At 38.8% G+C, this 23008-nt stretch overlaps 3 protein-coding genes and 1 long non-coding RNA gene across 4 annotated transcripts; 2 read left to right on the top strand and 2 right to left on the bottom strand.

Moving 5' to 3' along the window:
• The first annotated feature begins 2042 nt into the window (after positions 1 to 2042).
• LOC114822737 (BTB/POZ domain and ankyrin repeat-containing protein NPR1-like) lies at positions 2043 to 2999 on the top strand. Its single transcript, XM_070816605.1, has 2 exons — positions 2043 to 2719; positions 2858 to 2999. The coding sequence occupies exons 1-2, from the start codon at positions 2168 to 2170 to the stop codon at positions 2870 to 2872; spliced, it is 567 nt and encodes a 188-aa protein (XP_070672706.1). The 5' UTR covers positions 2043 to 2167; the 3' UTR covers positions 2873 to 2999.
• A 1998-nt stretch (positions 3000 to 4997) lies between these two features.
• On the top strand, positions 4998 to 8608 carry LOC103405145 (BTB/POZ domain and ankyrin repeat-containing protein NPR1). Its single transcript, XM_008344111.4, has 4 exons — positions 4998 to 6288; positions 6650 to 7379; positions 7587 to 7784; positions 8084 to 8608. Exons 1-4 carry the CDS (start codon positions 5731 to 5733, stop codon positions 8353 to 8355), a joined length of 1758 nt encoding a protein of 585 aa, XP_008342333.3. The 5' UTR covers positions 4998 to 5730; the 3' UTR covers positions 8356 to 8608.
• Positions 8609 to 8885: 277 nt separating this feature from the next.
• On the bottom strand, positions 8886 to 11940 carry LOC103405286 (phytoene synthase 2, chloroplastic). The gene is made up of 5 exons (XM_029097807.2): positions 11420 to 11940; positions 10192 to 10242; positions 9934 to 10106; positions 9590 to 9825; positions 8886 to 9378 (listed from the first exon to the last, which is right to left on the bottom strand). The coding sequence occupies exons 1-5, from the start codon at positions 11775 to 11777 to the stop codon at positions 9006 to 9008; spliced, it is 1191 nt and encodes a 396-aa protein (XP_028953640.1). The 5' UTR covers positions 11778 to 11940; the 3' UTR covers positions 8886 to 9005.
• An 8230-nt stretch (positions 11941 to 20170) lies between these two features.
• LOC139193533 (uncharacterized) lies at positions 20171 to 21733 on the bottom strand. The gene is made up of 2 exons (XR_011577733.1): positions 21493 to 21733; positions 20171 to 21388 (listed from the first exon to the last, which is right to left on the bottom strand). It is a non-coding gene; the product is annotated as an uncharacterized lncRNA (long non-coding RNA).
• Positions 21734 to 23008: the final 1275 nt, after the last annotated feature.

Raw genomic sequence — 23008 nt, forward strand, 5'->3', positions numbered from 1 at the left:
CCACTTACGGGTGACGCCCTAACTTTAGCGCGATTTTGTTCTGGATTCATTTTCATAAGGATTCGACGTGATCATGGAGTGCCGGCTGTCGACTACCTGACGCCCTCCCCCTCCTCCCATAAGAATAAAATAATAGCCGCCTCATAAATGATTAATTTATATATATAATTCTATTCTGATTTATTCAATCGCTAATAAAATTACGAAGAGTATTGGAGAAAAATAAAAGAAAGTGAAAATGTTTCAAGTAAAATAAGGCCAATGTCATCCCAAACCAATGTCACAACATAAGAGTATCCTCAGTGAGGGGTTGTATATGGGGCTGGAAAAGTGGTGGATATAGATCATTTTAGAGCTCTGAGGAATCTTTGGGGCTTTATAAAAGAATCTCTCCTAACGAGGGGCTATTTCTTTCGGGCTTTGTATAGGGCTATATATATTTATTTATGTCGATAACTTTTTTTTTTGTGGTAACTTTTCTTATGTTGAATTTTGGACGTGATATCTTTTTCTTTTCTTTTTTTAAATTTTTTTTTTGTGAACCTTTCAACCTAAAGAAGTTCAAATTGTGACAAAGTTAGATTTCATCACTTATGGACCGTTTGTTGGATTAGATTCTCTTATCTTAATCTCATTCATTGAAATATTCAAACCCTCACTTCGCCTTATAAAATAATTTGATTTTCAGGTACATCACAACAATTTACCTAGCACCAATTGGTAAATTAATATAATACAATTTTGAAAAAAAAATTATTTGAAAATTTCACCCACCAATGCCTATGAACGTTAAATTAATTTAAAATTTTAATTCTTATGGAATTTAAAACAATCATTAATTAGCCAAATTGCAAGAAAATATGTAAGGAAAAGAATTATAAAAAAAAAGAATAAAAGGAGAATATAAGTGTATCCGAGAGAGTGATATAATTTTAATTACATGGGTTGTCACCTTTTTTGTGATGATTGGAGTCACTAAATAGAGATGCTCTAAGAAAGTAGTACGTAATATCTATTTTTAACCAAAAATGATTGTAGCCGCCTTGCCGGTAATGATGATGGTCATGTGTTCCCACGATGGTCATGTGTTCCCACGTCTGGGGAACTCAGTCCACCGATCTGGGTCTGCGTCCCTCCCTTCTTGCGTTACACCCCACAAACCCAAAGAAAAAAGGAGGGAAAATTCTTAATCTCTTGATTAATCACTATTTTATTCTTAATATAGTCTGAACATATTAATCTTAATTATTGATGTAAAATATATGGTGCTGAGTATGCAGAAAATGTGTTTACATTAAATTCTGTTGTTAACAATACCCATTGTGTTGAATGTTTGTCTTGTTACTTCCAGTCAACCGTTTGCTCTGACCGGTTGCCTTCACAGTTCACAGCCACTTCCTTGTTTGCTTTCAGAGAGAGAGGGAGACAGGGAGGGACAGAGAGAGAAAGAGAGGAGAGAGATAGAGAGAGACAAAGAGAGAGAGAGAGAGAGAGAGAGAGAGAGAGAGAGAGAGTGGGGCTTTTATGCCCTATTCCTTCAAAATCTCATTGAATTTCAGGGCATCATCTTGAAAGCCCGAAGCTTTTTTTGGTCAAGTCTGAGGTCTTTCAAGCTCTTTGTCAAAAGGGTGTCCTTGTTTGCAATCTTAATCCATTTTTCTCTGAAATTTTCTCAAAATTTTTCGGGGTTTTGAATTTTTTACTCATATTTTTGTTCACTATTGAAAGTTAGACGCTTTAGATTTGATGGGTTATGAAGCTCAAGCCCATATTTCTCTGCCTGGATATGGAGGATTCATTGTCTCCAACTGGGTGCCTAGCTTTCTGTATAATTAAAAATTAATCCTTTTGCTTATTATTATTTTTTTTTTTGGATTTTGATCAATGTTTCCGCAACTGGGTAATTCCTGGAATTAAGTTTGGACTTTTTGAGAAATTGGGTAATTTTGGTTCAGAATATTTCTCGCTTTTGATAGTTCTGAGCAATTTTACTGTGTTTGGAGAAATCGGGTACTTTTTGATATGATTTCTCCGTAGGATTGTGCAGTTTGCGCAGGAGAATCAACCCGATTTCGGGTTCTCTTAATAGGGTGGTTTTGGGGGTTGTTGGATCATTTATTCATAGCATTTGTTAAGCTTAGACAGAACTGCATAGATTTTGGAAGCCATGGATAACGTCAATGAACTGTCATCATCCCTGAGCTTTTCCTCCTCCTCCTCCTATCTGTCAAATGGGTCCAGTAGTAACCATGTATCTGCCTCTGCCTCGGCCAGTTCTCAAAGTATTGAACATTATTTGAGTCTAAGCAAACTGAGTGATAATCTTGAGAGACTGTTACTTGATCATGAGTATGACTATAATGATGCTGAGATTGTTGTTGAGAGAAACACCGTGGGTGTCAATCGGTGTATATTGGCTTCCCGGAGTCAGTTTTTTCAGTACCTTTTTAGGAAGGGGAGTGATGATGCGAAGACGGAAGGTAAACCGAGGTATCTCATGTCTGAATTGGTTCCAAACGGCAGGGTTGGCCACGAAGCCTTCAAGGTTTTCTTGAGCTATTTGTACACTGGGAAGCTTAATCCATCTTCTGGAGAAGTATCCACGTGTGTTGATGATCGTTGTCCGCATGATGCGTGCGGCCCTGCTATCAGTTACGCTGTGGAATTGATGTATGCTTCTTCCACTTTCCAGATGAAGGAGCTTGTTCAGCTTGTTCAGGTTTGTTCAAACTTTGACTTCTTGTGTTGCTCTTTTGCGAATGATTGTGTGCCGTGCAGGGTAATTGTTTGTGTTCTCTCTTTGTCGACTTGCAATTTGTTGCAGACTCTTTATACTTACAGCCTGAAAACTTTGCAGACTCTTTATAATTGATCAAGGCCCGGTCGAAACCTAGAAAATCAGAAAAGGGCATTTTCTAACTTGATACAGTTTATGAAGACCACTTGCTTGCCTACCCAAGGGTCAAGTGGTATAGACTGACCAGCTACACAGCCCATAAAGTACTTTATGGTGGCATTACATGTAAAATAGCTGATGAGTCATCACCCTCAAACCGCATTCGGGCAAGGCTGCTGCTACAAGAGGCCAAACCGAGTTGTCTATAAAAGGAGAAAGAGAAGCCATGAATAATGACACTCAATCAAACAAACAAATGCAAGCACAAACTCTTCTTAAAGCCAGATTTGCCTTCAAAACGAAGCTGTAGTCAGCCCAAGCCTTCATCCCTCTCGGGACAAGCTTTTATCCCTCGCGGGATAACCTTTCCTTCAAACCTTTGTAATAGCTCTGCTACCCTGCCCAAACTTGGTGTAGTATCGATTCACTTTTTGTATCTCTCTCTCTCCCTCTCTTTCTCTAAGCTTTCAGACCTTTGACAAAACTACAAAGATAGGGACCTGCAAGACGATCAGCCTTAACTGATAAGGTTTAACCTTGCCCGACCTTCTTTGTTTTGTTTTTGTCTTTTCATTCTTTAAAGCCTAGTAATATGTTGTATACTTCCAATTATATGCAAGTTATTTCTAGCGAGATGACTATTAAAACGCTTTCTCAGTATTTGGATCCGATTTGAATATATCTTCAGTGTTCAAACTAGATCCAAAGTCCTAAGCCCTCGGGCGTGTAAATCTGATCAATTAAAAGTCCTTGGTCTCAAGGCATAAAAAAGAACTTTATGTGGACTTAACCCATCCATGACAGTCCTTGATAAACGAGAAGTCCGAAGTTACTTGGGGCGCAAGTAATCGACCTACCTCTTTGTTTTGTTTCTATTATATTATGATTATCGTAGAACACTTAAGCATGGAATGAATTCTGATGGGAAGCCTCAAGGCCTACACCTAAGGCCCCACGAAGGCACCTATTTGGATTCATTCCGTCTTGCGATCTAGAATGTTTGAGTATTAGAACGAACTCCAATGGGAAGCCTCAAGGCCTACACCTAAGGCCCCACAAAGGCACTTATTTGGGTTCGTCCTACCTCTCAAACTCGGGTAATCAGAAGTATAATAGTTATAAGACTCCTGCAATCACGAGACCAAATATGATGTGTTCGAGCACTGGTTTAGTTTGATAGGAAGCCTCAAGGCCTATACCTAAGGCCCCACAAAGGCACCTGTCACATCTAACACGGCTTCTCGGGTATATACATATTTACAACGAAAACGCGACATGCATTCTACATCTGCCATACTACAGATGGCAGTGGCACGCCTGAGCACCTCAAAGTTAATCTTGATTGTGAGTCTCAAGGCCTACAACTAAGGCCCCACAAAGGCACCTTTCAAATTAACTATGTCATTCTCTTTCAGCCTTGCCCGACGAGCCTTGCCCGACGAGACTTGCCCGATAAAGACTTGCCCGACCAAGCCCGATAGTGAAATAGAAGCCCGACAGCAGCCCTCAACCGGCGACAACCTCCCGGGGAGCTGTGTGCTCGTCGGCCAGGAACCATCCCCGACGGAAATTCCTGACACGAACAAGAGTAATATAATTTTGATCACATGAGTTGTTACTTTTTTGTGATGATTGGAGTTCCTAAACAGAAATGCTCTAAGAAAGTAGTACGTAATATCAATGGTTGCTATTTTCAACCAAAAATGATTGTAGCCGCCTTGCCTTGCCGGTAATGATGATGGTCATGTGTTCCCACGTCTGGGGAACTCAGTCAACCGATCTGGGTCTGCCTCCCTCCCTTCTTGCGTTACACCCCACAAACCCAAAGAAAAAAGGAGGGAAAATTCTTAATCTCTTGATTAATCACTATTTTATTCTTAATATAGTCTGATAACATATTAATCTTAATTATTGATGTAAAATATATGGCGCTGAGTATGCAGACAAAGTGTTTACATTAAATTCTGTTGTTAAAAATACCCATTTTGTTGAATGTTTATCTTGTTACTTCCAGTCAACCGTTTGGTCTGACCAGTTGCCTTCACAGTTCTCAGCAACTTCCTTGTTTGCTTTCAGAGAGAGAGAGAGAGAGGGAGACAGGGTGGGACAGAGAGAGAAAGAGAGGAGAGAGATAGAGAGAGATAAAGAGAGAGAGAGAGAGAGAGAGAGAGAGAGAGAGAGTGGGGCTTTTATGCCATATTCCTTCAAAATCTCATTGAATTTCAGGGCATCATCTTGAAAGCCCGAAGCTTTTTTTGGTCAAGTCTGAGGTCTTTCAAGCTCTTTGTCAAAAGGGTGTCCTTGTATGCAATCTTAATCCATTTTTCTCTGAAAGTTTCTCAAAATTTTTCGGGGTTTTGAATTTTTTACTCATATTTTTGTTCACTATTGAAAGTTAGAAGCTTTAGATTTTATGGGTTATGAAGCTCAAGTCCATATTTCTCTGCCTGGATATGGAGGATTCATTGTCTCCAACTGGGTGCCTAGCTTTCTGTATAATTAGAAATTAATCCTTGTGCTTATTATTATTATTATTTTTGGATTTTAATCAATGTTTCCGCAACTGGGTAATTCCTGGAATTAAGTTTGGACTTCTTGAGAAATTGGGTAATTGTGGTTCAGACTATTTCTCGCTTTTGATAGTTCTGAGCAATTTTACTGTGTTTGGAGAAATCGGGTACGTTTTGATATGATTTCTCCCTAGGATTGTGCAGTTTGTGCAGGAGAATCAACCGGATTTCGGGTTCTCTTAATAGGGTGGTTTTGGGGGTTGTTGGATCATTTATTCATAGCATTTGTTAAGCTTAGACAGAACTGCATAGATTTTGGAAGCCATGGATAATATCAATGAACTGTCATCATCCCTGAGCTTTTCCTCCTCATCCTATCTGTCAAATGGGTCCAGTAGTAACCATGTATCTGCCTCTGCCTCGGCCAGTTCTCAACCCGCACCGAGTTTTGAACATTATTTGAGTCTAAGCAAACTGAGTGATAATCTTGAGAAACTGTTACTTGATCATGAGTATGACTATAGTGATGCTGAGATTGTTGTTGAGGGAAACACCGTGGGTGTCAATCGGTGTATATTGGCTTCCCGGAGTCAGTTTTTTCAGGACCTTTTTAGGAAGGGGAGTGATGATGCGAAGAAGGAAGGTAAACCGAGGTATCTCATGTCTGAATTGGTTCCAAACGGCAGGGTTGGCTACGAAGCCTTCAAGGTTTTCTTGAACTATTTGTACACTGGGAAGCTTAATCCATCTCCTGGAGAAGTATCCACGTGTGTTGATGATCGTTGTCCTCATGATGCGTGCGGCCCTGCTATCAGTTACGCTGTGGAATTGATGTATGCTTCTTCCACTTTCCAGATGAAGGAGCTTGTTCAGCTTGTTCAGGTTTGTTCAAGCTTTGACTTCTTGTGTTGCTCTTTTGCGAATGATTGTGTGCCGTGCAGGGTAATTATTTGTGTTCTCTCTTTGTCTACTTGCAATTTGTTGCAGACTCTTTATACTTACAGCCTGAAAACTTTGCAGACGTTTTGGTATAACTTATTTTACCTCTGCAAGTTTAAGATTTTAACACATTCATCTAGCAGGATTTACGGTTTCATCGATCAAATGCCTATATGTCTATTATTACCTGTTGAGTGGCATATTTATTCAAGTAAAGAGTAAGCGAGTATTGTTTATATTAGGTTTGCCAACACTAGCCAACGTTTAGGTGGTTTGTGCTGACAATTTCCATCAATTTATGCAGCGTCACCTTTCAAACTTTGTTGAGAAAGCGCTTGTTGAAGACGTAATCCCAATTCTTGTAGCTGCCTTCCACTGCCAACTGGATCAGCTGCTCTCACACTGCATCCAGAGGGTAGCAAGGTCAGATCTTGACAACGTGGCTATAGAGAAAGAGCTTCCGCATGAAGTTTCAAATGATATCAAATTGATCCGTCTCAAACATCAGGAAATGGAGCCGGTAGAGGATAAGAGAATCAGGAGTATCCACAAGGCATTAGACTCTGATGATGTTGAACTGGTTGGGCTTCTTCTGAAGGAATCTGATATTACATTAGATGAGGCTTACGCTCTCCACTATGCTGTTGCATACTGTGATCCTAAGGTTGTCAAGGAGGTTCTCGGTCTAGGCAAGGCTAACCCCAACCTTCGCAATTCCCGAGGGCATACTGTACTTCATGTGGCAGCCAGACGTAAGCTGCCATCAGTTCTTGTTCCTCTTCTGAAATGGGGAGCCTCTGCCTCGGAAACTACTTTAGATGGTCAAACTCCAGTTGCAATTTGCCGGAGATTGACTAGACCAAAGGATTTTTTGGAGAACACACAGACGGGACAGGAATCTAACAAAGACCGAATGTGCATCGGTCTTCTAGAGAGAGAGATGCAGAGAAACTCAATCTCTGGGAACATGTCAATCATATCGGAGGAGATAGCCGATGATTTGCACGTGAGGCTGGACTATCTAGAAGATAGAGGTGATCATTATTAATTTGTAGATTAAATCACTCCCTTGGTTACATTCAAGTTCAGATCATGAATTGTGGAAGTTGTGTTAAGTATAAAGTCAAAATTGCTGGCACATTCGCCTGCCTCATTCTTAATGCCATCAAGAAATTTACAATCAGTCAGTTTTTTACTCTTGTTGTCGAAAAAAATGACTAACAGCTTTCCTAATTTTTCAGTGGCATTTGCGCGGCTGTTGTTTCCTGCTGAGACCAAGCTTGCTAAGGAAATGGCAGATACTCATTCAACATCAGTGTACAGTGGCCTTACAGCATCAAGAGGATCAAGTGGGAACTTACGAGAGGTTGATTTGAATGAAACGCCCTCTGGACGCACCAAAAGACTCCAAACAAGAATGCAAGCCCTTCTTAATACTGGTATGACCATTTAACCTCTGACATATATCCCGAACCCTCTGATTACATGTTTTCCTAGATGCGTGTTACGATGTATGTCCAGTTTCAAGCATTGTTTCATGCCTAACCTCTTTGAAAATTATAAAATGCTTTCGTTATTGGTCTCCGTCTAACTTCCCCACTGCAATGGCGAAGTTAGTATTACCAAGTCTATAGCTAGATTACCAAACACAACTCGAAGAAGTTTAGGAAAGAGCGTGACTTTGTTTCGTGATTTATTCTTGGAGCAATCGGTAAGTTATATGATATGGTGATGGCAGTGGAAATGGGGCGGCGTTTCTTCCCCAACTGCTCGGAAGTGCTTGATAAGTTTTTGGACGATGAGTTGGACATGGCGGATTTCATCCTCGAAAAGGGCACTCCCGAAGAGCAAAGAATCAAGAGGACGCGGTTCTTGGAACTTAAAGAAGATGTACAGCAGGCATTTTACAAGGACGTGGCTGAACAAAACCGGTCAGCTTCGTCATTCTCGTCATCGTCTTCATCTTCCCCGAAGGAGGGGGTAAATCGCAAGGTTAGGAAAAGGCGTTGATTATATATTTTGCAGTAAGCGGTGAGAGATCTTGATAAATTTTAAGTTGTATTTTTCCTTCCAAATAGAATGAGATCTATGAATCTGTAATTTATAGCTTAAGGTATTGGGATTGTGCTTTTATATGCTTGTTTCTCATGTTTTCAGTATGTTCTAATACTGTATAATCTATATGTCATTCTATTTTGCAATTTTGTATCCCAATACAATTATGTATGACAAGTTATATATATATGTATATGTTATATAAGAATTAACAGTCCATCTAGTCCTCGTAGGCCCTCTTCGAGGCATTAGGCCCCAGTCGCTGCCCGACTAACATATAACGTCTTTATTTAGAACATTGCTATCAACCACACCATGACGAGCACTCCTAATACACATTAATGACTACCACTAATTTGTAAATTGACAGCTATTTACTGCTATTAAATTTTGTATTTAAATTTCATTATACTTTTAGATCAACTAAAAAAAAACTTCACAATTTTTTTTCTTTTGGAGCAAACGATATTATCTACACAAAGATATTAGTAAAAAAAATTAGTATAAAAAATTTAAGTTGGGCTTTGTTTAATAGGGTAAACTAAAAATTTAGAGATTGAGACCTCAAAATACCATCTAATTAAATATCTAATTAAACATCTAATTCATCTAGGCACCAACTGCTTAGTTAAATTAGAGGGTCCTAAAATGGCCCTTCCATAGGCCACAGGCAATGATGCTAACTTCTTTGCTTTTCCCACATATGCCCTTTTTGTGAAATTGTCATAACCATTTGCTTCAATTGCATCTAGAATCTGCCTGTACAGCAACAAAGATGCCCATACTGGCCATCTACTAGCTGAGTTGAGCTCTGAGACACCCTTCTCAGCCTCATCAAAGAACATCCTAGCTCTCTTTATTTGTCCCTTCATGAAACTTTGCCACTTGTCAGTCACCTTCCCGCGAAAGATGTCATCGTCTGATAGGCCGGCTTGGGCAAGCTCGTCTTGTGGGAGATATATCCTTCCTCTCCTAGCACTAAAATGATCATTTCAAAGAGCAAGATTTTAGTTAGATATGATGTGCGATGTTCTCTTGCCAAATAAATGCTTATATTGTCAGACTGTGAATCTCGACAACAGTCAAGAAAAGATCGGACTAATCAATGGTTCATACTCACAGTCTGGCAACACGAGTTTCTAAACATGTAATGTTTAAAGGGGCTCATGTATTATAAGATGAAACTTACTCTTCTCCAACATCTCTGAGAATGTTAGTGAGCTGATTAGCAATTCCAAGGGCCAATGCAGCATTGTAAACACTTTCTGTTGAGGCCTTTGATTCCCGGGATATCCCCATTACCGGAACACTCATCAATCCAACAGTTCCAGCAACATAGTAGCAGTAAAGGTAAAGTTCATCAAAGTTCTGGTATCTTGATTTTCTCAAGTCTAATCTCATTCCTTCTACCATGTCTCTGAAGGGCTGTCAAAATATCGAAATTTGTATGGTGAATCATTCAGTACGTTCAAATTTTGATAGATTAAAGAGTTGTAATTAATCTCTGATCTTGAGTATGTGGTATCTATATACCTGAATGTCAACAGGGTACTTGGCGACTGTATCAGATAGAGCAGCATCATACATATCATAAGGCCGGCCTTCGAAGAGATCTGTCAGTCTTTTCTCCCATCTGTCAAGAGCTTTGGGTGTAATGTATGAAGCATTAGGTCCATCCACTAGCTCATCCGTCCTTCTGCACCACACTGCAGAAAAAAGCAGAACTCTTCATTTAGTATTTACCAAAAGGGATGGTACTAATTCTGGCACAAATTCTGTGACTATACTAACCATAGATTGCCCAAACAGCTCGTCGCCGCTCCGGTGTCATGAGCAATGTCCCTGAAGAACACAGAAAGAAGTTGGTAAATACAGTTTCCTTCCAATTCATAAATATCCATTTCAAGTAAAAAATGGAAGCAAAAATAATTCCAAATTGTGCTGCCTGCAACAATAGTTAGAAAACCTAAAGTTAAACAACATGGAATGTGAAGAAGCACTGCCTATCCTTAAAGATTTGATAACTTAGAATCTGAATCTTCATTACTTTCCTTACATTACCTTAAACAGTTGTCTCAACTACAAGGCGAGATGAGATTTTTCAGTGTGCCGGAAAAACGGCCCGGTACATCAAGTGTAATTATACAATTAGTTACATTTGAGCATCTAATTGCCCCTCAAACTTCCAAATTTCCTTTTCAATTTCTCCATTTTCCATTACTTCGAATGAAAATTTGAATCAATCAGATTCTTAGCTTCCGTGCGTTTACTAAAACATGATTATTGAAATGATTCCAATTGCCGACTTCTCTTGCGTTATTCGCATACATAGAATCAGAAGAAAAAAAGTCCGAATTTCACATTACCATCCGCAATCAAATACCTAATAAAATATAAAAAAGCGGTCAACTAGATTAACTATATTTCCTTCTTTCTTGCATGACTTTCCAAGTAAGTGTTTAGTGAATGATAATATAAACTACTTGTCAAGACTCACGTGCGAACGTTTCGAAGAAAAAAGCGATTCAAGATGTGCACTCAACTGCTTGGGAAATAAAAAACAAAGAATACAAAATCAAGTGGTCAGTCCACTTTATTAAAACAGTGTAATTAGTATATCCACGAAAATGACCGGATCCCATTAAACAAAAAACCAGAAAAACCAAAGAGCTCGTAGTTTTTACACAAAAATTTATACGGTTAGAATAAAAATTAAAGAAAACTAATGAAAAGGACTTGAAAACTTTGAGTTTTAATGATAAGGACAAAATAAAGGGTAAAGTGAATAGTACCAGGATTGACTTTTTAGTGTAAAAATGTGGTTTTTCGTTAAAGTGAACAGTACCGGGTGCTTTTCGTTAAAGTTCCCTAAAAATTAACGTTAAACTGTACAGAGAGTTTCACTTTAATAAAGTCTGGTTAGAGTTTCTCAAAACTAAACAGATAAACAGACAGTAAAAGCAGAACCACAGAAACAGACGAAGAGAGAGAGCAGCAGAAATCCAGAAAAGTTACTTACCTAGGTAAAAAGTCTTGGCATACTCTGCACAGACCTCACCACACCGGTCATACGCCTTATTCAGTAAATCCCAGTTGTTCAAACCTTCAGTAATCCGTTCATCCAAATCCAAAGATTTCTTTTTTACCGTGTTCGGTTCTCTCACTAGAGCAGCCTGCTTCAGCACCACTTCATACACCTTCTCCTCTGAAGATCTGGCTGGGTTTGCAACTGCACCCGAGTAGGCCAAAACCCCACTTGAAAAACCCAGCTTTGAGCACAATTTAGACCTCCTTGGGGTGCAAATTCTCGGCAACAGACCCAGCGGAGAGCTGGCATTCTCTTTGGGACTCACCACCCAGAGAAGAACACCTGACATATCAAAAAATATAATTAATCTGCTGGGTTTTTGGGTTTTTGGGGTTTTGGGTCTTGAGTGTGAGGGTGGGAGGGAGGGTGTCAGCTGTGAGGTTGTCGCTTCTCTTATAGAGATTGGAAGGGTAAGGCAAAAGTTTTGAAAGCAGGGGTGGTTGGCAAATGGGTGTCCAGTAGTTTTTGTGTGACTATTGCAATATATATGCCTTTTATGCAAAGGAATTTCTAATTTTTCTCAAAAAAAAATGTAGATTAGGTGTGGGACCTACTTGACATTGTATTTTAACAATCTGAATCGTTTATTTTGTAAGTTTTGATTCATAGATCATCCTTGCAAAAATTCAATCTAAAACCATTTGCTAATTTAATCATCAAGATCAAATTTTATTGTTTATTATATAATAAAGTATTTGTTAATTTTTTTAAACTCAATTAGATGTTTTAAATATTTTTGATTTGGTTAATATTTTGCAAGAATGCAAGATGCAACTTAAAAAATAAACGGTTTTAATAATTAAAATTCTATGTAATATAAACCTCACAATTTATCCTCAGTTTTATAAAAGAATAAAGATCCTCTAAGATCCTCTCTCTCTCTCTCTCTCTCTCTCTCTCTCTCTCTCTCTCTCTATATATATATATATATAAGAAACGTTTCTCTTTGGTTCCAAGGGTTGATAACGATGTCCATGTACTGAGAGAAGAAAAGTTATGGCCTTTGTCAAACAAGCGAAATTCAAGGTATATGCTTTTGCCATTTGGATAGCTGGTACATGGAAAATATGTGGACAGCGTTTGTATGACTTGTGTGTGTTTATTTTTATTTTTCTTTGTTGTTCTTTTGTTGAGAATAGGTTACCATCGTCCGCGCGCGTGGATGGAGAAAAGTCCTTTGATTGGTATGGGACATACCAAACGACGGTTCAAAATAACTTTATTTGAGCATGAGAGTTTTGTATATCATTGACGGAATATTTGTTTTTACAAATTATAAAGTAGTGAAAATTATTCGCCTAAATGACAATTTATGAAAACTATTCACCCGAGTGACAACTTTGAGATAATTGTTCACATGAGCGACAATTTTAAGGGTCATTAGTACATGAGCATATCGCAAGGTCCTTCAAATCAGTGATGGAAGTGAACTTGGTATGGAGGAGGACCAGAGAAACAATGATGATCTGTTGCCTCAGATCAACTCACTACAAAGGAAGTCACCGCAAGGATAGGTCATTCACCCGAAGGAAGTCACAAATGATAAGACACAAATGACAACCTTCCCGTCTTTAGGGGGAGATAAGAATGTCAACGTTCTTGAACAACGCACGATGGATGATCATCCAAGTATAGCTCTAGACGATTTCTTGAATCTCGTGAAAGTGACGAGATCACATATACCTGTCACATACGTATTGCAATCATTCCGGCAATGATAGATGTACCTAACAGACGTTGCAAACTATCCACAAAGGACGGCCGTTCCTAGTGTTATCATGCAACCCTAAAGGTAGGTATACCGTGGACTTAGGCGACCTAGTGCACTGGCGACTAGCCAATCATTTATGCTCAACTTGAAGCGAGACAAATCATTCGGTTAGAAGGGTTCGCCTCCCTGAAAGTGAATAAACATGGCACAAAACAAATCCTTTCCACGATAGCTGTCTCAACCATTCCACCTCATGAAATTAATCTGGAATATCCCGAGACTTGAAGTTCTTGGTCTATTATGCATGCATGGATGAGTTATGAAATTGGAATGAGATTATCATCGATGTATTTACGTACATGGTAGCTACTTGAAATAGTGAAAAACGACGATATCGAACCGTGTTCCATTGATGCAGTCAACATAGAATTGATTGGCCAACTGGAAAGAAATAATTTAGGCCGAATTAGATTCCTTATCAAAGAGTCTTTGGACCTATTGTTCCTACATTGCCCAATGTAATCCTATCATGTTACAAGTAAGAAATGAAGCGCAATGAGATGAATGAAATAGTGCAAAACATGCCTTATGCGCAAGGAGTTGTGTTGATTTCAAGTGCAAATATAATGATAATATAATGACACAAGTAAGGGTGCTGAACCACAGGGACTAATTAGACCTCTACAAATTACTAATTTTATGTGAACTCTAACTAAACAATGAAACTAATAAATTGAGTTTGGATTTTGATTTTACAAACTAAAGAAACTTAAAATGCAAGAGAATGTAAATACGAATGATAGATTGATTCATAAACGATGGGAATGGAACTAAGGATATCGATTTCACCATTACAAGCCAATTCCATGAAACTTAAGCCAAAACGTTTTCAACTCTCCAATCTGCAACTAGGGACTCATTTATGATCATCCATTTGATGTGTGGTTGTGACCAAGTACTCATAAACTACAACCTAGTTGTGATGTTCAACTTAGATTACCAATTAAGAATCATTAAGAACAAGAAAACTTCAAAGAACCAAAGAAATCACATGGCAGGATGTTTGCATTGCAGCTTCTCCATTCATTCACATTTCCACCAAGATTAAGCATGATGTGTGCTATAACCTTGATCAAATAATTCATAAGCAGCCCTAGTGGTGACCAAATATTAAGATTAACAAACACATTAAACAATAAAACCAGTGAATGAAACAAGATACATATTGGTAATTTGAAAACTTTAATTTAATAACATAGAGTAGTTTTGCAAGGTTACATCGAAATCCCCAGCTATGAACTTAATTACACAACATGATTACATAATATATAGATATGAAAAATAACATGAGTGAAATTAAAACCATAGAAGAAACCCCTGAATCAATTCTGGTGTGGAACTCCTTCAAGAATAGCGCGGCTGATAGGTTTCTTTGGTGGCAGCAGATGGTGAACGGGAAAATAATTTTGTTTCCAAAAGAAAGTCAAAAGAAAGAGAAGAGAAAGAGCTCTAGGCGTCCCCAAGGGGGGCTTGTGTAAAAGTGGTAGACAAGCATGGTTTTATAAGGTAAAAGAGGCTGTTATAGAATGCCAAGACATCCCAGTAATGGAGCATTTATTTTAGATGTTTTTTTACTGTTATTGGTCTTTTAAAGGGCTATATTCATCCCCATATTCAATTGTACACTTTGAATCTTTCTCTACATCAAAATCTCAACACCATTTTGCCTTATTTGCCCCCAAATGGACTCTAAAATACAATTAACTGCACATTAACAAAAAGAGGGTAAAATGCAAATAGTTTAACTCAAAATTATCACAAAGAGACTAGGAATGGATGGTACTGATGTATGAAATATATGAGTTATCACAAGGCTTCTTTCAAACACGCTATAATTGATTATAAGGTGATGTATTCCCTTGCAATGAACGTCATAATATTCCACTACCTTTTCAATTTGGTAGTTTCTGAAGAACTGCCTATGTAGCTTATGAAAGTGGTTACTACGTATCTAGCTTCATGGGGATCAATGATATGGAAATGCGCATGAAATTTCTTGAAGAATTTACATGGACTAATTCAAATAGTTCTAGACCACATAACACCTACTCAATTCGATTGAGGTGTTCACTTTACGGATTGAAACAATTCGGGCGGATGTGGTATACCTGTCTAAGTGAATATGTCATCAGTAGGGATATATGAATAAACAATGCACGTGCGTGTACAATCCAAATCGCTAGAGTTGCAGTTTAATTCGATGACATGAATCTCACTTATACTCTTGAAGAGCTTGAGAAAACTGTCTCGACCTAAAGTCGGAATTTGAGATGACAAATCTTGGAAAAACTTGACACTGGTTCGACTTGAAGTTTGAGCATTATTCTGACGGTATTCTGACCCACTGGTCGAACTACACCCAGAATGGGTTACCTTTAAGTACACCTATGATCATCCTTACGCTAGATGCAAATGAGACCCTTGAAGAGATTATGAAGCCTAAAGTTCCATATCTGAGTGCAATCGAGTTTATATCTAATGGTAATTTACAACATTTTTAATGGATGTTCCACATGGACTCGTTCAGTCAAATTATAGAAAGCAACAAGGTTTCAGTCTAACTTTGTTAGCACTTAGGGACCGGGATAAAAAAATCAAAACCAATTTTTAGATCATTTGACTATATTGTTAACGTATTCAAAATTTTGGTGCTTAATCAAAATATTGGGTTCCTCTATATGGACGACCAAGAAAATTGACGGTTCCAACTATCACCAAATCATACGTGAGAAGGAGAAAATATAGTAGAGAACGAATTTTCAAAGAAGAATGTAGCTAGTACTAACTACTAAGGTCCAAAGATATCATATTACGTTAGATTCTAACAATAATGTATTTGGAAATCAAATACTATCGCATCATCTGATATATGATTGAAAATAATGTGAATGGTTGATTGGCGAGGACATGGGGAAGATCCTTCGACGATTCCCTGTGGTTTTGTTAAGTGCCACCGTCACCTTTGCTTCATCGTCTTGGGCAGCCACGTATGTAGACATGTGGTGGTGTAGAAAAATTCCAAGATGACATTTCGGTTTTTTTAGTCTCACATGCAAAGATATGGACATGGTTTGGCCTTTCCCATACATAGGGGGCGTGTTATTATCATAAATATTGCTACCAACAAGGCAGAGATAAAAAAGAAGAAGGGAAATTGACATAAATAAGTCATTTCTTTTATTTTGGGATCAAAATAAGATTTTTGGGATATGCATAGAACATCCCATGACATGCACAACAATAGGATAAAAGTAGGATTTTTCAAAAATTTGAAATAACTAAATTGCTCTCCCATATAAATGGGTTATTTCGAAGACCTAGTTATCATTTTCTCCTTCCTTGTCCGAAAACCTCTCTCAAAGAACCCTAACCCTCAACGGCACAACCCAAATCCTTTCTCCAATTTTCCGACTGATGCCAAGTTTCCAATTTTTCACACAGCACGACCCAAATCCAGGGTAGGCCCTGAGGGTAGCCAGGTAAGGCGATCATCTAGGGCCGCCGACTTCTGAGAGTCCCGAATATATATATATATATATATATATATGTATTAGTATATATATACTCTAAAAGTAAGAAGAATAACACAAAAAATTTGGTGGTGTAGTGGAAAAGAATGCATTTGTTTGGTTACTATCTCCTGCTCAAAACATGACGGAGGCTTTTTATTTATTTATTTTTTATTTTTATCCTAATTAAAAGGTCATGCTAGTAAAGATTTCCCAAACAAGCATATTCAAATAGCTCTGCTAAAGACTCACCAAACAAGTATTGTTTTTCCAAATATAATTAGAAAACCTACTCTAATAACCATGTTGATGCACAAAACTAGATGGGTCTTGGAACAACATAAATCCGGCCGTGAATCTGCAAGAAAGTAAAGAACACAAGATGTATCGTGGTTCACCCCAATGTTTGGGCTACGTCCACACTGATATTGTATTTCTCTGTTTATGAGAGGATTGTGAGGGAGAGAGAAAGCTTGAGATAGCTCTCTGTTTGTAAGGATGAGAGCCTTGTAATGTGAGAGTGAGGCTTGAGGGTTGTGAAGGTGATGAGTCCCTTTTATAGACTAAGGGTTCCTCACTTATTACATATTTGCCCTTTCATTTATTACATAATTACATTTGAGTCCCCCAAGTATTTATACGAGGTCTAAATACGAAGGCCCTAAGTATGGTACAAACAGTAGTCTCCTAAGTCTTCAGTCAAGAGAGTCTTTTGGCTGGAGACTTGAAATTCAGTCAATGTGTGGGCCGAAGTAACTAGATGTCGTCTATAACTGATACTCGATATGAGGCGGTACCCAATCTAAAATGATGCTCAATCAGAAGTAGCACATGTTGCGAGGCTGCTCTGTTTGTGGCTTATATTGCCTTGGTTGGCTCGGCTTGTGACGTTGAAGGTGAGGGAGTCCCTTTTATAGAATAAGGGCTCGCTCCTCAATACAAAAATGATGGGCTAGAGTTGGTGCTCGCTGCGAGGCGGTTGCTCAGCAGGCGGCGATGCTCTCTAATGATGGTGAGGGAGTCCCTTTTATAGAATAAGGGCTCGTTCCTCAATACATAAGTGATGGGTTATGAGTGAAGCTCGCGGCGAGGTGGTTGCTCAGTTGGCGGCGATGCTCTCTAATGATGGTAAGGGAGTCCCTCTTATAGAATAAGGGTTCGCTCCTCAATACATGAATGATGGGCTAGGAGTCTCTCTCTAATGAAAGTGAGGGAGTCCCTTTTATAGAATAAAGGTTTGCTCCTCAATACATAAATAATGGGCTAAGTCCCCCAAGTATTTTTCATGAGGCCCAGTTGCGGAAGCCCAATATATGGTACATAGTGTAATCCCCCAATTCTTCAGTCAATAGAGTCTGTTGGTTGGAGACTTTAAATTGAATCCATGTATGGGCCGAAGTGGCGATTGTTCGGAGACAGTCTTTGTATACCATGGACTGAAGCTTTGTAAGTGAAGCTTTGAAAATGAAGCTTTGAAGCTGGAGCTTTTGTAAATGAAGCTTTGAAAGCTGGAGCTATGTAAATGAAGCTTTCGAAGCTAGAGCTTTGTAAATGAAGCTTTTGAAGCTGATTGACATAAGTGATGTTCATGAATGTTTATGTTGATTGACATGAGTGATGCTCATGGATGTTGACATGAGTGATGCTCATGAATGTTGACATGAGTGATGATCATGAATGTTTATGTATAATTGATATGAGTGATGCTCATGTATACTTTTGGAGTACTGGACGTACTTTTGATCACCTAATTGGTGATAATAGCGGCAGGCTGCCGAATAATTTTGGAGTACTAGACGTACTTTTGATCACCTAGTTGGTGATAATAGCGGCAGGCTGCCGAATAATTTTGGAGTACTGAACGTACTTTTGATCACCTGGTTGGTGATAATAGCAGCAGACTGCAGAATAATTTTGGAGTACTGTGCGTACTTTTGATCACCTGGTTGGTGATAATAGAGGGCTTGGCTTTTTTGGGCATATGAGCATTCGCCCTCCACATAACATTCCAGCCCATTATTTTGGGCTTGCCATTTTTTTTATTTTTTTTTATTTTTTTTATTACCCTCTGATGAGGTTATACAAATGTCTTCGAAAGATAAGAAAAATAAATCACATCATTAAAAAACAAGAAAAGTAATCACATCATTCTGGTGGGGTGTTTATTCCTTGCTTTTGCAATGTGGGTGTTTATTCCTTGCTTTTGCAGTGTTCCCATATGCTTTCGCAGAGCAAAGCCTCCCTTTTGCTTTCTGCTTTTTCTTGGTTTTTCTTCTGCTTTGCTTTCACTTTTGTTTCTGTTTCTTCTTTTTCTTTTCCTTTTTGCAGATGGCAGACAAGGGCCTGGCAACGTGAAAATTTATCGAAGTTGCTTTTATGCTTTCTACGTTATGCTGTCACTTCTTTTTCTGTTTCTATTTCTGATGAAGAGCTGTAAATATGCTTTGGAGCGGCCGTGTCAGAACGGGGACGAGCGGAGCGGCGAAGTCGACGGCCATGTTTCCGTGGAAAATTGCGAAGTCGATGGAGGCGATGTTCTCGCGGTGAGCCGTGAAGAGAGTATGCAAGTTCCTGTTGAAAAAGAAGTTGGGGCAGTTCGATGTCCAGCTCTCCGAGGGCACCATTCATCTTAATTTAAATCAGTTTAAGCACACATCAATCTGCCTGACCACTTTCTTTAGTTTAAACACAAGTATCTGGATTCCCAGCTGAGTAAAAGTGTAATGATCTTGCATACCTTGGAAGGGATTAGAGTCTCAGATCTTGTAAAAATCCAAAGGCCACAATCTATGCGCGATGATCTTCCTCGAATCGTAATCGATCTAAAACCCTCAGATTTTTTTTACTTCACACCTTCAGCCATGGAAGCTCTGCAAGCTTCCTTCCTGCAAGTCCCTCCCATCCAATTCGAACTCGACAGTGATAAAATTAAACGTAACCTCACCAAGAAAGGCATCCACCCAACTCCCAAGATCGTCCACACTGTCCGCAAAAAAGAAATCCAAAAACACAACCGCAAGCTCAACCGCCTTGCGGAGGCGGATCCATCTCCGCCGTTCTCGCATACCTAAAAATAGGCCTTGGCCGAAGAAACCCATTTCTGAACTCTCAAGCGTGAGTTCATGGACTTCACCAAAGCGGTCAAAGTGAAGAGTGGTTGCGAGGAATTCATGGTTGGGATTCGTGCAGCTTCCGCTTCTTCGAAGGTTGCTTTCCCTAGTCCATGGCCGGAGAGAGAGAAATGGAGGATGGTGGCTTGCTGAGATTTTGGTGAAAAAGTGATGGTGGCTGGCGGTCGAGTCCAGGAGTCCACTGAGGGTTTCACTGGAACACAGGAGGCAGTACTGCGAGGCTGCTCTGCTAAATCCAATCAAGATCCTCCTGGGTCTTGGATGTTGTCGATTTGGTTTTGGAGATGGGAAATGGAAGCTGCGAGCTTATGCTTGCCAATGAAAGTGGGAAATTGGCCAGCTCTTGCTCTGTCTTCGAAATAAAGTGGCATAGCCATTTCTCCTCCTCCTTCATCTTCTCTTCCTCTTGCCGGAGAAGATGATGGGTTTGCTTCCACTTGCTTATCCATTCACAAATTCCAACCAAAGCCTCTCTCTGTCTTTACACCTAGAACTTATTATATTGTTTACAGAGAGAGATAGAGAGAGAGAGAGATGAGAGAGAAGGAGTCAGTGACATGAAAAGACGCGGTGGTAGTTGTGTTGTTGAGAGAGATATGGAAAATGGGTTTTTGGATGGTTTCTTAAAACTGCACAGAATCTGCAAAGGTTTTCTGGAAAAGCCCAAAGAGTGAGGTTTTTTGGGTTCTTGGGTTTCTGCAGTTTCACAGTGGTGAGATGAAAAAAATGAAAGAGAACCAACATAGTTTTTTTGTGTCTTTTCCCACAGACGACGTCTAATGTTGATGCACAAAACCGGAGGGGTCTTGGAACAACGAAAATCCGACCGTGAATCTACAAGAAAGTAAAGAACACAAGGTGTATCGTGGTTCACCCCAATGTTTGGGCTACGTCCACACTGATATTGCATTTCTCTATTTGTGAGAGGATTGTGAGGGAGAGAGAGCTTGAGAGAGCTATCTGTTTGTAAGGATGAGAGCCTTGTAATGTGAGAGTGAGGCTTGAAGGTTGTGAGGGTGAGGAGTCCCTTTTATAGACTAAGGGCTCCTCACTTATTACATATTTGCCCCTTCATTGATTACATAATTACATTTGAGTCCTCCGAGTATTTACACGAGGTTTAAATATGAAGACCCTAAGTATGGTACAAACAAACCATTTAGATTATGTAAACTTAACTAATACATTTGCATCTAAAAATGCAAGACGTGTATTATCTAATGTTTGTATATATTTCTTCTTTTGATAAATTTTAATGGTATTTGATGTAGAAATACATTTTTTTCATGTATTAACGAATTTCTTTTTCTACATATCAATGCACAAAAAATCTGAAGTTAAAGAATTCTAGGACCCCACTTCGAAGGCTCATCTAGGGCCCTCAAATTTCCCTGCTCAAACCCAAAAGAAAAAAAAACGTGATCCCAAACGGAAAAGCCTAATCCCATTTGCTCTCAAAAACTCTTTGCTCTCCTCAAGGCACAAATATCTAACCCAATCAAAACAAGGATCAGTCGAAATTATCGAAATGTAATCAAACTAACACCAAATTTGAAGCTAAATTAATCAACAGAAACGAAGTATTTGACTCACATAACAAAACGGAGGCCTAGGAATTTCAAGAAGCTGAGATTGGGGGAATGGGGGAAGCCGGGCCTAAGCACACCATTGTCGACCATCTTGAAGTTCAAAGGCGGCATGAACGCCTCTCCGCACCTCCCATTCTTGTCTCCGATCTCCGATCTTCGATCAAGTTTCCAGTCGGGATCGATGGAAATATTTAAGTTTTACAATTTATATGTGGGTATTTTCGTTGTTTCGTCTTTGTGCATGGTCAACATGCAGTGTGCATGACCGGTTTGTCCTATTTTGATCTTAATAACAAGAAAATAGTCTATTTCTGTTAATTTCCCAAAAAATAAAGTGTTTCATACGTAAGGCCTTTCTTTTTACCAATTATAATAAAGAGTTAGAATTTTGTGATGGAAAATGTACAAGAGTTTTCTTAAATGGAGACGAAAAATCCTAAAATTTGGGAACATAACCCAATTAAGACATTCGAATGAGAGTGCGGGGATGGTTCAAATTTTGCGATTTGACATAATTCTAAGCTAAATTGAGCATGTTGGATTGCCTGGAACGGAAAAAAAAAGTGATCATGGAATGAGCAACTCAACTCACGTGTGCAGGCTAACAAACAAAAACTACAAGGAACCGGATCCCCTCATGAGCTTAGGATATTGAGTTTTTTGAGTAATCACACGAGACGTTGAAATTTAATCCAACGACTGTAATTATTATAATATTTAGAGATGTCTCATATTTGTAGTCGTTGGATCAAATTTCAACGGTCCATATCCTTAGCTCAGGAAGCTCAGCCCCCTAAACTCACGAAGGAATCCGATTCCAAACTACAATATGCGGAACTCGCTCTTTCGAAATCAGAGAGCTGTCGTTGCGTAGTGTTGAAAAAGTGAGGTGTGGAAGAAAAATAAAATGATGGCGGAATGAACAGCCCAACCCACATGTAGGCTAGCAAACAATAACGACAACAGGCGGAACTCGCATTTTCGAAACTAGAGAGTTATCGTTGCGTAGTGTTCAAAGTGTGAGGCTTGGACATGAAAAAAAAAATTAATGAAAAAGGTTTAAAAACTTTAAATTTTAATGATAAGGATAAAAAAGTGTTGTAAATGAATAGTACCAAGATTGATTTTTTAGAATAAAAATGTGGTTTTTCTTTCAAGTGAACAGTACCAGAAATGTTTCGTTAAAATTCCAAAAAAAAAAAAGGGACGGATTGACTTAAACTAACAACCTAAATCATTTTTGGACAATTCTAACAAGAAAAAAAAAAGGATCAAACAAGAATTTAAATTCAACAACAAAATTAATGATGTTAACTAATCTAATTCAGATCCAACCTCATCTCAAACTCTATAATCACCCAAGTTCATTATCCACGAAACGTAATATTTTCATGTCTAATTAATTACACTCTAAATGGACATTTGCGAATGATGCTATGTTGATGTTACCTTACATATATAAAGTCTACTGAAGTTATTTGGTAGTTATGATGATAGCATTGTTCCCTGGTCAATAAGAT

This window comes from Malus domestica, chromosome 17, assembly GCF_042453785.1.
Source record: "Malus domestica chromosome 17, GDT2T_hap1".
Taxonomy (NCBI): Eukaryota; Viridiplantae; Streptophyta; class Magnoliopsida; order Rosales; family Rosaceae; genus Malus; species Malus domestica.

What these genes read in the sequence shown, in the direction of transcription:
- LOC114822737 (XM_070816605.1), top strand. Translation starts at nt 2,168, where the DNA reads ATGGATAACGTCAATGAACTGTCATCATCCCTGAGCTTTTCCTCCTCC.
- LOC103405145 (XM_008344111.4), top strand. Translation starts at nt 5,731, where the DNA reads ATGGATAATATCAATGAACTGTCATCATCCCTGAGCTTTTCCTCCTCA. An exon ending in AGCTTGTTCAGCTTGTTCAG is followed by an intron (nt 6,289 to 6,649) that starts GTTTGTTCAAGC and finishes CAATTTATGCAG; the next exon opens with CGTCACCTTTCAAACTTTGT. An exon ending in GCAAGCCCTTCTTAATACTG is followed by an intron (nt 7,785 to 8,083) that starts GTATGACCATTT and finishes TGGTGATGGCAG; the next exon opens with TGGAAATGGGGCGGCGTTTC.
- LOC103405286 (XM_029097807.2), bottom strand. Translation starts at nt 11,777, where the DNA reads ATGTCAGGTGTTCTTCTCTGGGTGGTGAGTCCCAAAGAGAATGCCAGC. An exon ending in TGCCAAGACTTTTTACCTAG is followed by an intron (nt 10,243 to 11,419) that starts GTAAGTAACTTT and finishes TGTGTTCTTCAG; the next exon opens with GGACATTGCTCATGACACCG. An exon ending in CTCAGAGATGTTGGAGAAGA is followed by an intron (nt 9,379 to 9,589) that starts GTAAGTTTCATC and finishes TGATCATTTTAG; the next exon opens with TGCTAGGAGAGGAAGGATAT.